General features: G+C 45.0%; 1 protein-coding gene across 1 annotated transcript in view; it reads right to left on the reverse strand.

The window, feature by feature from the left end:
• Window positions 1-1,556: 1,556 nt before the first annotated feature.
• Window positions 1,557-14,503, reverse strand: part of Gna13 (G protein subunit alpha 13) — a 40,720-nt gene continuing 27,773 nt past the window's right edge. The window contains exons 3-4 of the mRNA XM_021655729.2: window positions 10,166-10,216; window positions 1,557-6,769 (exon numbers count right to left, since the gene is read on the reverse strand). Of these exons, the coding sequence (XP_021511404.1) occupies window positions 6,197-6,769; window positions 10,166-10,216 (624 nt within the window). The 3' untranslated portion in view covers window positions 1,557-6,196. The remainder of the gene's footprint in view (window positions 6,770-10,165; window positions 10,217-14,503) is intronic.

Here is a 14,503-nt window from a genome sequence, read left to right on the forward strand (position 1 = left end):
TGTGAGGGAAACCCATGTTCAGTTACGGGGAGGAAAAGCGTCAGAGAGGCTTCCAGTAGATGCCGGTCAGGAAAAGTCTGGAGATGCTCCGTGAAGGTGCTGGCCATTCAAGTGTGAGGCCAAGAGCTGGGAACCTCGGAGCCCGCCTGCAATTGCGGCCCTGGAAGGGGGCCCGGGAGCAAGCGCGCTAGCTTGGTGAGCTCTGGGTTCGGTTGGGACACTGCCTCAGTGAAGATAGGGGGCTATCACCAATACACCCAGGGTTAACACGGCCTGTGCCCAGGCGTACACACATTTGAACACTCACATACGTGCGGATGCAAACACAAGGCACAATAGCTGGGGGTGGTGAACCATAGCTGTAACGCTTAGGAGGCTGAGGCAGGAGGGTCACAAGTTCAAGACCAGCTTGGGCTAAAAAAGGAGAGTGTCTCTCAACAAAAGTAAAAAACAAACAAAAACACCCCCTCCCAAACCAACAGCAAAACCCTTGACAACTTCTAACTTAGCTGCTCATAAAGGGTAAGGCAGTGGTAGTTCTTGACCTGTGGGTTGCGACCCTCTGGGAGTTGAAGGACTCTCTCACAGGGATCACCTAAGACCATCAGAAAGCATATATGGCATTATGATTCATAACAGTATGAAAATTAGTTAGGAAGTAGCAACAAAAATACTTTTAAGGTTGAGGGCCACCACCACGACAGGGACGGAATTAGAGGGTCGACCCCTTAGGGATGCTGAGAACTACCGGGTGAGTGACGGCCCTCAGCTATGCCTGAGAATGGCACTGTTGTGTGTTATGTTGTATGTGGTCTGTGTATGTTCTTGTCAGTATGGGTGTGTACATGGGTGCATGACAGCCCACGCTCTGTGAGGCAGCCAGGTCTTTTATCACTCTCCAACTCACTGCAAGAGGCACTTTACTGTGTCACCTCCCCAGCCAGAGAATGGCTAGTTCTTACGCCTGCTGTGGCTGGTCTCAGGGCTGGCCATCTGTTTTTGTATAAAGACTTGTGGGAATACACAACGCAAAAGCATACTTCTGTGGTTCTTAACCCCACGGCACTGTCTAATGAGAAAGTGTCAGAATGTGAGGTGTTAACTGGGAAAGCAGTTACAGGGTGAAATGTTGGGAATCCTTTCTGCCCTGCTTCCCCCCACCTCTGTATTTTAAAATAAGGCTTATGGGGTAGGGGGGAGGCGAATGAGTGATATGATTATTATTAAGTATCAGTTTGATCTCAACAGGCTTAAGAGTAATCTTGCCGTAACTGGATGACCCTGGGGCCCAGAAGCCTACAGAGACCCAGCACCACCTCCAAGAGAAGCACAGAGCAGGGGCACTTCCCTGAACTTGCTTCCCATCTTGGAGGACTCTGTGAAGGCCACAGCTCCACCTTTAGTCAGAACAGTTTGTACAGGAGCAGAGTTGGAGACAGAGCAGACCTCCACGCCTTCAGCAGGGTGTGCAAACTTCTGCTCTCATACATGAAAGAAACTCACTCCCTGGCTTCACACTCAAGTGTCAAGAGTTAAAATAACATCATGCTATCAAATTGTTTATAAATGTTTATTAAATGTCAGTAATTTTTACAAAGCAAATATTAATAGGAAAGAGACAAGTTTTGCAAAATATGTACAGAAGTAAAAAGCCTTAATGACTAGCAACCCATTTTATAGAACGAAACCATTCCTTCCACTCTCAGACCTCCTGTAGAAATAATTTACTGCTACCCTCGAACTAAAGCACCGACCCCTCCCCCCCCGAAAAAAATTACAACAGCATCAGATAACGTGCTTAGTTCTTGGAAAGTTATAAAAAGATGTATGAAAAAAATGAACCTAAGGCACAAATACTTTTATACAGGGTTGTATAAAGCATGTCTCGTTAGGGGCTGCATCTGTGAGGGTTGCTCTGTGCGCCTCTGATAAGGCTTGTTGGTACTCGTGAGCTCCCACGTAACAGAAGTCTGCCAGGATGGTTTGTGATTCTGCTTTCAAGTAAAAGGTGAAGAGAAGGTACACAGTATGCAGTCTGCCTCATTACCATATGCACCCAACCAACATGAACACACTGCCTCCTCCCTCCCTCCCTGCCACACCTGCTACCTTCAAACAGGCACGGCTAACGTCAAAACTGACGCTCACTTTGGCAGTGTTTTATCTGTGAATAACACCAGAATTACATCCCAAGAGGGTGGTTTATTATCAGTGATCGTCACAGATTGAGAATTTATGCCTTGTGGATTCAGGCAGGCTTCAAATCATCTGGAAATTTCATCACTAGCAACATAGCAAAGGTCACACAAGTCACATTATAGCCCACAAAACACTGCCACATAACGAGTGCTTTATGAAAAAACAAGTGGTAATCTCTGCACTTGGGATGTTGAGCCAGGAGGATCTCAAATTCCAGATCCGCCCAGGGTACACAGGCAGAGCCTGTCTCCACAAGTACACAGAATACAAATACAAAACCATGTTCTGTGCCATCCCTGGCACTCCAAACTGGATGGTTAGACCTGAATGCTCCATATAGGAATTAACAGGTAAAGTCAAATGCTGATGTACATTCAGGTGGACGGAAGAAGGCTAGCGGACAAGCACTGCTCGGATGGATCTGCAAACCAGCTAGGAGAATCTAGCCAATGGTATCGGAAAAGCCACCATCAGGTTCTGACACAATATTCAGTCTCTATTGTAAACTGACTAAGCCCTAACCTCGTACCATAAGAAAACGGGCATCGTGTGCCCTCATGCTTTCTTACTAGGCTGAAAAGCCAATCATTTCCCAGCTTTAACAAAAGAAAAAAGTAAAGGAAGCCGAAAGTACTTTCATTCAAGCAGCACAAAACATCATGGGACTCATGAATTTAACATGCTGAAATCACAGGAATGAGAGACACACAACCAAAATCGAATTTCCACATGAAAAGGACCTGCAAAACTTTATTCTCCAATTAAAAATAAGATTAAAAGAAATGAAAGGGTAACACAGTGGCTTTCTCTAGATTTATTAGGGAACTTGTTACAAATGTTTGACTGGGCTTTACAGGTAGGATGCATGGATTCACACAGGATTAACACTGACACTTGGGTCTTCTCAAATGAGAAAAATATAACATTACTACAAACTGCAACCTGGAGTCACATTTCAAATGGTTCATTTGGGGTTTTGCCTAAATGTATCATTAAATAATGAAAGCACCAATTTGAGGGTTTTCCAAATAGCTTGAGTTTCAGGGTATAACCACATTAACTTGGCTATTTTACTCTTCGTATCAACCAGGCATAACCAGATGTGAACAGCAATGCTGAGAAATCCATCAAAACTGAAGCCCAAGCAATTGGGCATACACTGGAAAGATTGACTTAGAGGACACGTGCTTTTTGCTGCATCAAACACTCGTCACTTCTGTCACTCATGTGGTGGGATCAACAGCTTCCACCAACTTAGCAAGCATTTCCTTGTAGAGTCCCAACTTGAGAACTTCACCAGAAGACACAATGCATTACGAGAGGGGGGGAAAGTGGCCCTCCCTCTTCAGGACACCCTGTCGTGCTTGGCTGCAGCTTTCTTCTTGACTATCAAGTACCCTTCCAGATAGAAAAACTGAAACGGAGGCTTCAATTTAATACAGACAGCATCTGGCAGAAGGCTACATTTCACGCCATTAAAAATATTTAAGTGGCAGAAGCACGCTTTGAATTGAGTTCTTAAGAAAGCATGGAACAAGCCCTTTCTAAATTTGTGTTGGTCTTTCATTGTAAGGCAACTCTGTAAAGTATATATATATAAAAAAAATTAAAAGTCAACCAAGACACTTGTGTGATCATTTGTCAGTATGCAGGAAGGGTGCAGGATTTCAGATCAGGGAAATCTATAATTAGACATGATCATTGCACTTACTCCCCAGGATTTGCAAAGTCCAATGCCCCTTGGAGCCTCACGTGCTCCAAGTTTTGGGGATTGGGGGAAGTCAGCACAGTGAAGGTAGAGCACCTTTTCAATTCTGTTGGCTAAATTTCATCTCCTTCTTCACACAACATTTCAACTTAAAACAGGACCTGGCTTTCGGGATGTAGGTGTAAGACTCTTCATGTGTGGACCAAGGCTTCTTGGCTGGGCCTCTCACTCTTTTGAATTCTAAACAATCCTATATAGACTACGTGTAAGGAACCCACCACTCAGAATGCATCTAGACTGCATCCAGTTCTGAGATGCTGCATGCTTCAGGGAGAAGTTGCAGATGCCCAGAAAGATCCAGTCTTGAGTCAGATGCTCTTGTCATTTCTTGGTAATAGCAACAATGGAGAAAGCCGGTGATCCTGCTCTGTCAAGCAGTATTTCTGTTCTTACCAGAGCTTAAATGTAACTGGATACAAATGTTTTCTGGAGGGACTTACTTCTGCCTTCAGTTATTCTTGGCCAATATACAAAGAATGTTTGCTAAATCAACAGAAAACAAAACAAGTGTTACTGTGCACATGTTCAAATATTCATCAGCACTGGAGTTATGCTAACCCATGAACTTAAATGATATATTCTTTTTGGCAGAAAGGACTAGATAAAGAATCACTCAAATGTGCGTGGATCGTACTGACGACACCTGCATTGTGATACTGGAGTACACACCTGAAGCTTGTGTATTACCAAGGCAAGAAAACACTGGAATTTATACACAAAATGACGGCGAAAATTCAAATCCAAGACAAGTCAGGTCTATCAAGAACACACTAAGAGGCCACGCTCTCAGAGCTGCCAGCGTAAGGAGAGCGTAAGGAGAGCCACTGCCTGTGAGCCGCAGGCGTGGCCAACCTTTCAGGGCCCAGTGTCTCACCCGAGAACAGTCACATAGGATAGTAACAAGCCATCACAGTCCTCATGCTCTCTCCAGGGAACGCAGACATGCTCAGGCTCTACAGACTCAGGGGCCAGGTGGAACAAGACACACGTTTTAGTACATTAGTCACTATGGATTTACCTAACCACAAAGCTACCTCATGGGCACAGTTTAACTTAGCAGTCAGTGGTGTGTGTATGTGCGTGTATGTGTGTAGGACAAACCTCTTTAAGTACAGATCAAAACAATTACTTATTCTTAGATGCATTCTTAAGACATTCAAGTGTACCTCAATAAAGCTTCAGTCTCATACACAGTGACACCATCAACATGTACAAACTGTATCTACAGAGACACTACCGTGAACAGGGTACTTAAAGAATGTTTTCTTGGCTATTTCACAGGGAAATACTGCCCACCAAGCTCTCTGTGACAAAAGAACCCCACAAATGCCACAGTTCAGAGTTGCTGAGGTTGAGGCAGGAGGGCAAAAGAAAGAAGATCCAATAGTGATTCCCTCCAGCAAGGCACAAAATCAAATAAGACAGGACCAAAAAGTCACACACATGGCACTCTGGAACCTCTGCGCTGATGTCTGTTTCCAAGGTGCTTGCCCTTTCTGGTTGTTGTTTCTAGCCTGGCACATTAAGTTACGGACAGTGAAATATGGAAAAGGCAAACCGCATGTCACTGGCTACCTTAGATCAACATAGTACATGTACCATTTGTGAACACATCAGCATCAGGCTGAAACCCATATTGTAAACTTAAACACTTAAGACATTACCTTCAGACTGAAGAAGCTGAGCAGAACACTACTGACTGCTGTGCGTGAGTAACTGCAAACACAGGCAGGCTAAGCCTCTGGGGACAGACTGCTGTCCCTTCAACTTTCCTCTAACAACCCTTTCAGAGCAGGGCTCACTCTAGCCAGGCATGTCACTACTGTGTAAGGCACTCTCTTGGGTCTTATTTTAGAGCTGGACATTCACAATTTGTCCCCCCAAGTACCTAAGGATACTGCCTACTCTTGGCACTGCAGAAGAATTCCATTTGCAAGCAGAAGAATTCAAAGCCTGAAATACACCTAAGTGTGAGGTTGCCCATGAAGTTCTAGCTGGACTTGAATGGAAGCCATGGCGACACCGATCAAAGCCTGAATTCCGGCAGATATTGGCAATGTGTTAATTCAGCAGCTTTCAGCCACAAACTAAAGGCCATAGAAGGACTAAGATTTCAAGGAGTTAGACAAAGAATTGAGATTTTTCTAACTGTTGATGTAAACTGCTAGTAAAACAACAAGACAGCAAACAAACGAAACCACAACAGCTATTAAACAGCGAGTCTTGTCATCACTGCAGCATGAGCTGCTTGAGGTTGTCGTGAAGGATTGTGTCCTTCACGTCTCGGAACACGAGGCGGATGTTCTCCGTGTTTATGGCGGTGGTGAAGTGGTGGTACAGTGGCCTCTGCTGCTGGTCCCGGCGTTTGCCCCGGAAGCACTCCACCAGAAACTTTTGGACGTCTCTTAAGCAGTGTGGGTCCCCTTCAAATTCTAGGAAATAGTCTTTGATGCTCACAACTTGTACTTTCTCCTCAAGCAAGTCTGTCTTGTTTAAGAAGAGAATTATGGAGACATTGCTGAAAACCCGGTTATTGACAATTGTTTCAAAAATGTTCAGAGATTCTGTAAGGCGATTGGTCAGGCGATCTTCCATAAGCACTTGGTCAAATTCACTTGAAGAAACAAGGAAAAGTATTGATGTCACACTGTCAAAGCATTCAAACCAACGTTTTCGTTCTGATCTCTGGCCACCTACATCAACCATTTTGAAAGGAACATTTTTAATTTCAAAGTCGTACTCATGGATGCCTTTGGTGGGTCTTCTGGCAAGCAGAATATCTTGCTGTGATGGAATGTAATCCTGGAAGAGAAAAGGGTTTATACTTGGGAGTCAGCAAGTAGCAACTGGCCCAGTAAATGGATGTGCAGATTAAGTGATTAAAAAAAAAAAAAAAAAAAAAAGACAAGGTCTCACTAGTAGCCCAGGCTAGCCGCTAGCTTGAGTCTCCCACCTTAACCTTCCATGTGCTGGAATTCCAGGTATGTGCATCCACAGCTGACACACTACTCACACTACAACTCTCAGCTGACCTCACCCACCTGCACTACCTAGTAAGGTCAAGCCAGAACAGCCCCAGTGCCACGCTTCTGCAAGCTGCTCCTCGGCCCTCTGAGAACAGAAGGGTCTGCGAATGTGATTCACCGGGGCACTGCTCATAACTCACGGGTGCACTTCTCACGGTTGGTTCTGGCCTCTCCAGTCCACAGAGAACAAATGCGTCTTTATTACACACACCTCCTCCATGACTGCGAAAGCACTTTACATAGCACAAGTGACTACCCATCTGCATTTCAGACCACGGGCCAGGCTCAAGCAGCTCCCACTCACTGATGAAGAGCACACTGAGCACCGGCACCTTTGCTGATGAATAGGACGTCCACACCCAGCGGGCATTCACACCTGTTACACTTGTCTTGGAAGAGAGTCATTGCCAAGACTGTTAGCTCTCCCAGAACTCCGTGTGTAACCACTGCTACAGCGGCTAGGATGGCATTCAACTTGTGATGACCCTCCTGCCTTTGCCTCCTGACTACTAGGATTCCACATTCACTTTGCAGCCCGACTGTGCCTGTGTGCATGCACACGAGTTTAAGGCAAAGTCTTGCCATGCTGTCCTGGCTGACCTGGAACTTGCTGACAGTTCCTCTGCCTTAGTCTTACAAGTGCTAAGACCCCAGATCCTGCCACCATGCCTGGCTTTGCAGACCTGGTGAGCGCGGAAACAGTAAGACCCTGAGCAAAGGCAGCTGCTGGCTGCAGGAGCGAGCAACTGCAGTGCGGCAGCACACTTCCTCATGGTCCCTGGCCCGCTCTTCCTTCTCAGGCTAGTACTTTTCCACAAGTCACAGGGCTCTTTGGCAACACTCGAACAGGAGCCGTTTTAATACTTATCTTCACGGTCAAAATATTTTAAGAAGTCAAGGCAAGATTGGAAACTGTGACTTTACAAGCTGTCTGCATTCTATGCCTTTCCAAGGGCTCAGTGCCCCAGAAGGTTTCTAGCTCGTTAGCAGGAGAGAGGCAAATGGGTCCTGGTGGGTCCTACGCTCTCAGAAGGGGCGCTGAACCACAGCAAGACCAGCCTGACTCTCCTCTCCACAGGCTGATTATGTAACTCTCCTTTCCCCTCTAGATGGGCTTCTGGGCTCTTCTTGCCCTAACAGTTTAAGCACAAGTCTGAGTGCTGGGATTGGCCTAGACTATTGATTTGCAAGTATCTGCTGATTGCCTACTTTGTTCCAGGCACCAGGGACTCTGACAACAAGGTAGGAAGTCCTAGTCCTCAGGAAAGAATGGGTAAAAGACAAACAAAGTAACCATCCATTACGAAATATGCAACAAAGAAGCAAGAGCTGATACAGACAGGAAGATACGACAGCCGTTAGCCAACCCTGCCAGCTAGCACTGACGGAGTTCAGGAAGAGTTCAAGGTCATCTTTGACTACACAATTCAAGTCTAGCCTGAGCTACAAGAGACCTTGCCTCAAAAACCACCCAACAAACAATAAAACCCCATCAACAATGAAAAGAGGATGCACATGAATGTGAGCTTTGAGAAAAACCTATCTGAAAAGCAGACCAAATGGGTTGTTTCGATTGTAAGAAAGCACTCGAAAAAAAAAAAAAAAAAAAATCATGAACACGGTAGTGCATGCCTTTAGTCTCATGGGAGGCAGACACAGCCAGATGCCAGTGAGTTTGAGGCCAGCCTGGTCTACAAAAAAACAAAAACCAGCTGGTCTGAGGTCTAGAGAGGCTGCTCTTACAGAGGACATGGGTTTAGTTTCCCAGCATCCACATGGTGGATCTAATTCCAGTTCTAGGAAATCCAGCATCCTTTTCTGGGCTCTTGGAGCACCAAGTGAGTGGAGCAGTGTACACACACACATGCAGACAAGCACTCAGTCACATAAAAGACAACTAGATAACATTTTTAAACGCTCAGGGCTAGGAGGTGAGCGCAGTCAGCAAACTGTGTTTGTACAGAGGCCCTGAGTTTGCACTAGAGAGAAAGTGGGTGTTACCAGGGCACGACCTATAATCCTAGAGCTGGAGACAGGAGGATCCCTGGGCCTGCCTCCTCATCAGCAGGATAGACAAATGGGTGAGCTCCAAGCTCAGGGAGAGACCCTGTCTCGAGCAAGGCAAGAAACAAGTGAGGAAGATTCCAGCCAACCTCAACCCAGGCCACCTCTGCTAGCATGTGCACACACATCCTCTGCACACACACTGTTTCCAAACGCTTTTCTCCAACTGTATGTATTATGTGTACAAATTAAGTTGGGGAGAACTCAAGTTGTGGGAGATACTTATATTTTTTGGGGGAGAGTAGAAAAAAATCCTTTAAAGGCAAACAAATGCAATTAAAAATTTGGCCTTAAGCTTATGAGACTCCTGACTCAGCATTCTAAGTACTAGAATTACAGATGTGTGCCATCGCACCCAGCAGGCAAACTCAATTAGAAAAATATGAGGAAAAATGTGGAAATTGAGCCTGCTAGGAGAACAAATATAGTTCCCTGTGCCCTAAGCCCATTGTATGTGACTTGCCTTCTTGTGGCGGGCTAGTTCTCTAACACTGAGAGCCAATATCTCATTTAACATATCTAAGAGGAAGCAAAGGCAGCTGCACCCAATTTTGTGACTAACAAATACCTCTAGGGCAAAAGCTCTAAGCAGTGAAAACCTTAATTCCAACCAACTCTTGGGCATTTGCCAATACAGAAAACACAGCAGTGCTTGATCTCTGCCTGCAATGGTACAGGAAAGCCCTGAGCAGCCTCAGCCCAGTTGAGTCACTGGCTCTAAGGAAAACACCTTCCAAGGGTGATTCTTTTACCACAGTCTCTTCAGCAGGCCTCAAGAATAGAGCCCCATTTCCCTCAACTCCAATACAAAGGAGCCTAGCTCTAGTTCTGCTACAGAAAACCCAACAACACTGAAAAAATGAGTGTAATCTCATTTTCAAACACAAATCTCTTTCATGCCAACAAAAATTAGAACTCTTGTCAGTGTCTATAGCTACTAATCATGTTTAAAGAGGATGAATCAGGCCACTGCCACTATAAGAAGAGAAAAGGCAGACAACCTGGTATTTTCTCTAACTCTCCTAACAAGCTGTCCCCAGATAGAAGCAATGATATCCCGATTACTGGTTTCAAGTACAAACGAGTGGAAAACTGTTTTGAAACTTACCGGTACTCCCAGTTTATCCAAGTTATCCAGGAAATACTTCACAGACTCACCCTGAAAGGAAGTAGAACACAAAGTTAGGAGGGCTTAGATGTCACAGTTTATATTGTACTGTGGGGCTGTGCATTTGGTCCAAACATACTTCGCTTAGTCACATTGAGGGAAGCTGAAGCAGTGGGACTACCAAGGGTGAGGCCAAGCTGGGCTACACAGGAGACTTGTCCCTAACCAAAAAAAAAAAAAAAAGAGAAAGTACACACAAAACAAAGAAACTCTGACAAATCTAACCGTAAAGCACTACTAATGAGCTGAAGGTGTGTGTGGCCGAGTGGTGCTTGTCAGGCATGCACAAGGCCTTGGCTCAGCCTTCAGCACTACAACAAACGGCCAATAAGAAGCACACAATATGCTACTACATTTGGTATGGTTTGATGGATGACAGCAAGATACCTGCTCCTGTACTTGACCGGCGACAACAGGTTAGCACGACCAAAAGCAAAACAAAAAGCAAAACAAAACAAAACAAAACAAAAAACCCAGTGTCTAGCACCACAAAAAATGTCACTGCCAAAGTTTTCAACTCACTGTAGGTTTTTGTTGTGGCATCGAATCTGGTAGGTCCGCTTCCTTGAAGGCCGGTCCCTGTGGGATTTCTACCAATGTTTCTCATTCTCAGACCCTACCACACTAGGCACAGCCCTGCCTGCCCTGTACTCTGTTGGGTCTTCCTGGCCACAGCTTAGTGGCGCCTGACACTGATCATTCAGAACACAGCAGATCACTAAGTTATGCAAAGCTTTCAAACACTGGCATGCTTTAGCACACAGCATTTAAAACCATATCTGCCACAAGTCCATCAATTTCATGCAGTTTGTGAGAAGCTGCCACACTCACAGTGGTGGGCAGATTTGGGTTTTTCTATATTCTAACACTGCTGAAAGCTCAAGCTTTAGAGCACTAGCAACAAAAACCCAGGCTATTTTCCTTGAAATAGTAGGGTGACCAAACTGTCTAAATGCCAGTCATTCCTTCAGGCAAAAGCAGCATGCTCTGAAAAGGATGGCCGAAGCAGCTCAAAATAAGCCTAGTCATCCTTCAGTTTCTCGAGACAAGCGTCCAGTTTCTGTTTCAATCCACATTCATCAGAAAGACACTCAAAGTGAAGCCTGAACACAAGTAACCATTTTATTGTTCAATCCAGGGCTGTCTACAATGAAACTAGTCATGGGTTTGAGGGCATGTGTCATGTCCACATACACTTCTGGCCACAAAAACAGGCTGATGAAGAACATAACCAGTATGGACTGAAAGTCACACACTGATCTGTTGCTCTTCACCTGAGGTTGTGAGCTGCCTGACAGAGTGCTGGGACTTGAACCTGGGTCCTCTGGAAGAACAGCCAGTGTTGAGCCATCTCTTCAGCCCCAAGCCTCCCCTTTTCAAATTGTGTAGTATCCATCCCCTTGAGCAACCTGTGTTGTTTGTAGGTGTAGAATCCCTTCCACCCCTGAAAACACACAGTGAGGCTGCTAAGCATCCTGGTAGGCAAAACAGTTCAAGTTAAAGCTTTATCTGCTTCAGATAAAGGCTCCCAGAAGGAGCCTTCCAATTTTAAGAAGATTTCTACAATGGGACTGAGCATAAACACAGGGCGGGTCATTTGGCCTATCATCTACTGTTTCTCCCTCTACCTCTAAATGAGAGCACACAGCGACTGTGTTCAAGGGCCTGGGAAGGGTAAAATCAAGTTGCTATAAAATTGGTATTTCAGTGTAATGAACAGGGATTCTGCCACTGGCTCCTGACCTGCAGGAACTAAGCATGCCCACAGACATAATATAACATACACACACATACACACCCTCACACATGCACAAGAAACAAAAAAATGTGTCTGCGTGAGTGTGTGAGCACAAGTATGTACAAGTGTTTATGCCCATGCACATGAACAGAGGTCAGAAGAGGGTGCTGATGTCCTCTCTCGCTCTGTCTAGTCCTCCCTGAACCCAAGGCTTGCACTTTGTGGGCTTGGCTGAGAGGCAGAAAGCCCCAATGATCCTCCAGTCTCTGCTGTGCAGAGCTGGGACACCTGGTTTGTTACGTATACAAACAAACAAATGCTGGTCCTAGTGATTGTACAGCAAGCACGCTTAACTGCTGAGCTGTCTCTCTGGCCCTGAGTACTATCTTTTTAACAACTAGTTTTAGTCCCCTACCCCAACGGCAGGGCTTCACTTTCTAACAGCTTTAATATTTCTTTTCTTTTTCACACCCCCCCCCCCTTCTGTCTTTCCTTCGAGGCAGGGTTTCACTGAATAACCACGACTGGCTTTGAACTCACAGCAGAACCCCTCAGCCTCCTGAGCGCTGACATTACAGAAGTGGGTCACTGCCTGGCAGTTTTAATGACAATGTCACGATAGACAGCTTTGAGCACACAGCTTCCTGTACTTTTCCAATTAGGTCCATAATGCTCCTTTGGGCAGAGTTAAACATTTTAAAGATGCCTGCTAAGCTCTACTGGTTCCTCCCCCACACAGGTGAAACACTGACTTCATTCTTCAATGGAGAATCTAGACAAGGTTGAAAGAAGCCGACTGGTGGCACAGCCTGTAATCCTGGCACCTGGGAAATGGAGGCAGCCTGAGGACCAGTTCAAGGTGATCCTCAGTTACACTGCGGTTCAAGGTCAGCCTGGGTTTTGAAAGCCCTGCCAAAGAACAAACAAAACCAAAAACAGAAAAGAAGCTCCACATCCGAGTCAACAGTAAAAGTTCAACTACATAAAAGGCATTAGTACAATTTATCTTAAGGAAAGTCAAAACTCCTCCCATGAGCACATGAGATTTATCTGAAGCAGCTCCCTCCCTTCTCACAAGTAAATACTTACAGCACCTATTGTCTGAGAGGGTTTACAGAAAATGCTGCACACATCCTAGTGCCATTACAGATCCATACAAACCTCTTAGAAAGCTAGGAACATTATGCCTCAGGAAACTTTGAATGGCCTTTGGTCTGTCCCAAGCAATCTAGTGAGCATAAACAAAAGGATACACATCAGGACAGTTAGGCTGGGAGTGATGGCCTACGCTGGAGGCTCGGGAGCCCATAGGAACCACCAGCTCTAGAGTCAGTTTGATGTCAGCCCATAATACATAAGAGCCTGTCTCAAATACCAGCCCAAAGGGAATAAATAAGTAAAATGTCATTTACTCAGTACGACTTACAACAAAAAAATTTGCAACATTATTTTTCCACACAGAAATAAATATGACAAATCTGGGCATACTTATACATAAAATTTTATTATCAAATACAATTATTTTATATCATTGCCACATACAAAATACTTGTGCTTTTAAATATTAAACTAAAGTAGTGGATTATGATGTCAAAGCCTACAACCTTGACCTAATGGTGTTCTGTAACTTTTGTTCTTGCAAACATGGCATGAGACTCCCATGGTGCCAAAGCCCAGATGTTTATATCAGGGTCTTTAGTGATTTATCCTACATGGCTAAATTATTTAATTTTTTTCATGCACAAAAACTGTGGTCACTGTCTCTGGGTTTGCTGTGTGCTTGCTGTCATTAAAAAAAAATCTATAGCACATCTTGATTCTAAGATTTGTGAGACTACCAGCTCAGCTGTATATTAACTCCTTAGAATATGGGCAAAGCTAACTCTGTAGAATTTCAGGTGACTGTATCTTTTTGCTGAAAATGAGAGAGCTATGCATGGTACCTAATGCCTGTAACCCTAGCACTCAAGAGGCTGAGGCTGGGGACTGCCATGAGCTGGAGACTAGCCTGCCTTATGGGGTGAAATCCCAAGCAAGAGTGGGATATTCAGTGAGATCCAGAGGAAGACGAAAGAAGGGGAGAAAGGAGAAAAAAATCATGTTACGTGTCTTCTTCTGGAACTCCAAACACTTTAAATAGTTCAGAGTGCACACTGCTTTCCTGAGGACGGAGCTTGATTCTCAATATGTACACCCAGCAGTCAACTGCCACACCCAGCGGCTCATGTGTAATTCTAACTCCAGTCTTGCAGAATCTGATCCCCTCTTCTAGCCTCTTTGGGCACCTGCACATACCCCAAGTGTAATCCAAAGTAATCTTATAGATTCATTTGTATTTTACTTATACAAGTGTCTGTCTATATGTATGTATGCACACACGTATGTATTACCCACAGAAGCCAGAAGTGTCAGATGCCCTGGAACTGGAGTTACACATCTGTCAGCTACTATGTGAATGCTGGAAACTGCCCACGGTGCCTGAACCTGGGTCCTCTGCAAGAGCACCAAAGGCTCTTAGCCACTGAGACATCTGTCCAGCT

Source organism: Meriones unguiculatus, chromosome 7 (genome assembly GCF_030254825.1).
Source record: "Meriones unguiculatus strain TT.TT164.6M chromosome 7, Bangor_MerUng_6.1, whole genome shotgun sequence".
Taxonomy (NCBI): domain Eukaryota; kingdom Metazoa; phylum Chordata; class Mammalia; order Rodentia; family Muridae; genus Meriones; species Meriones unguiculatus.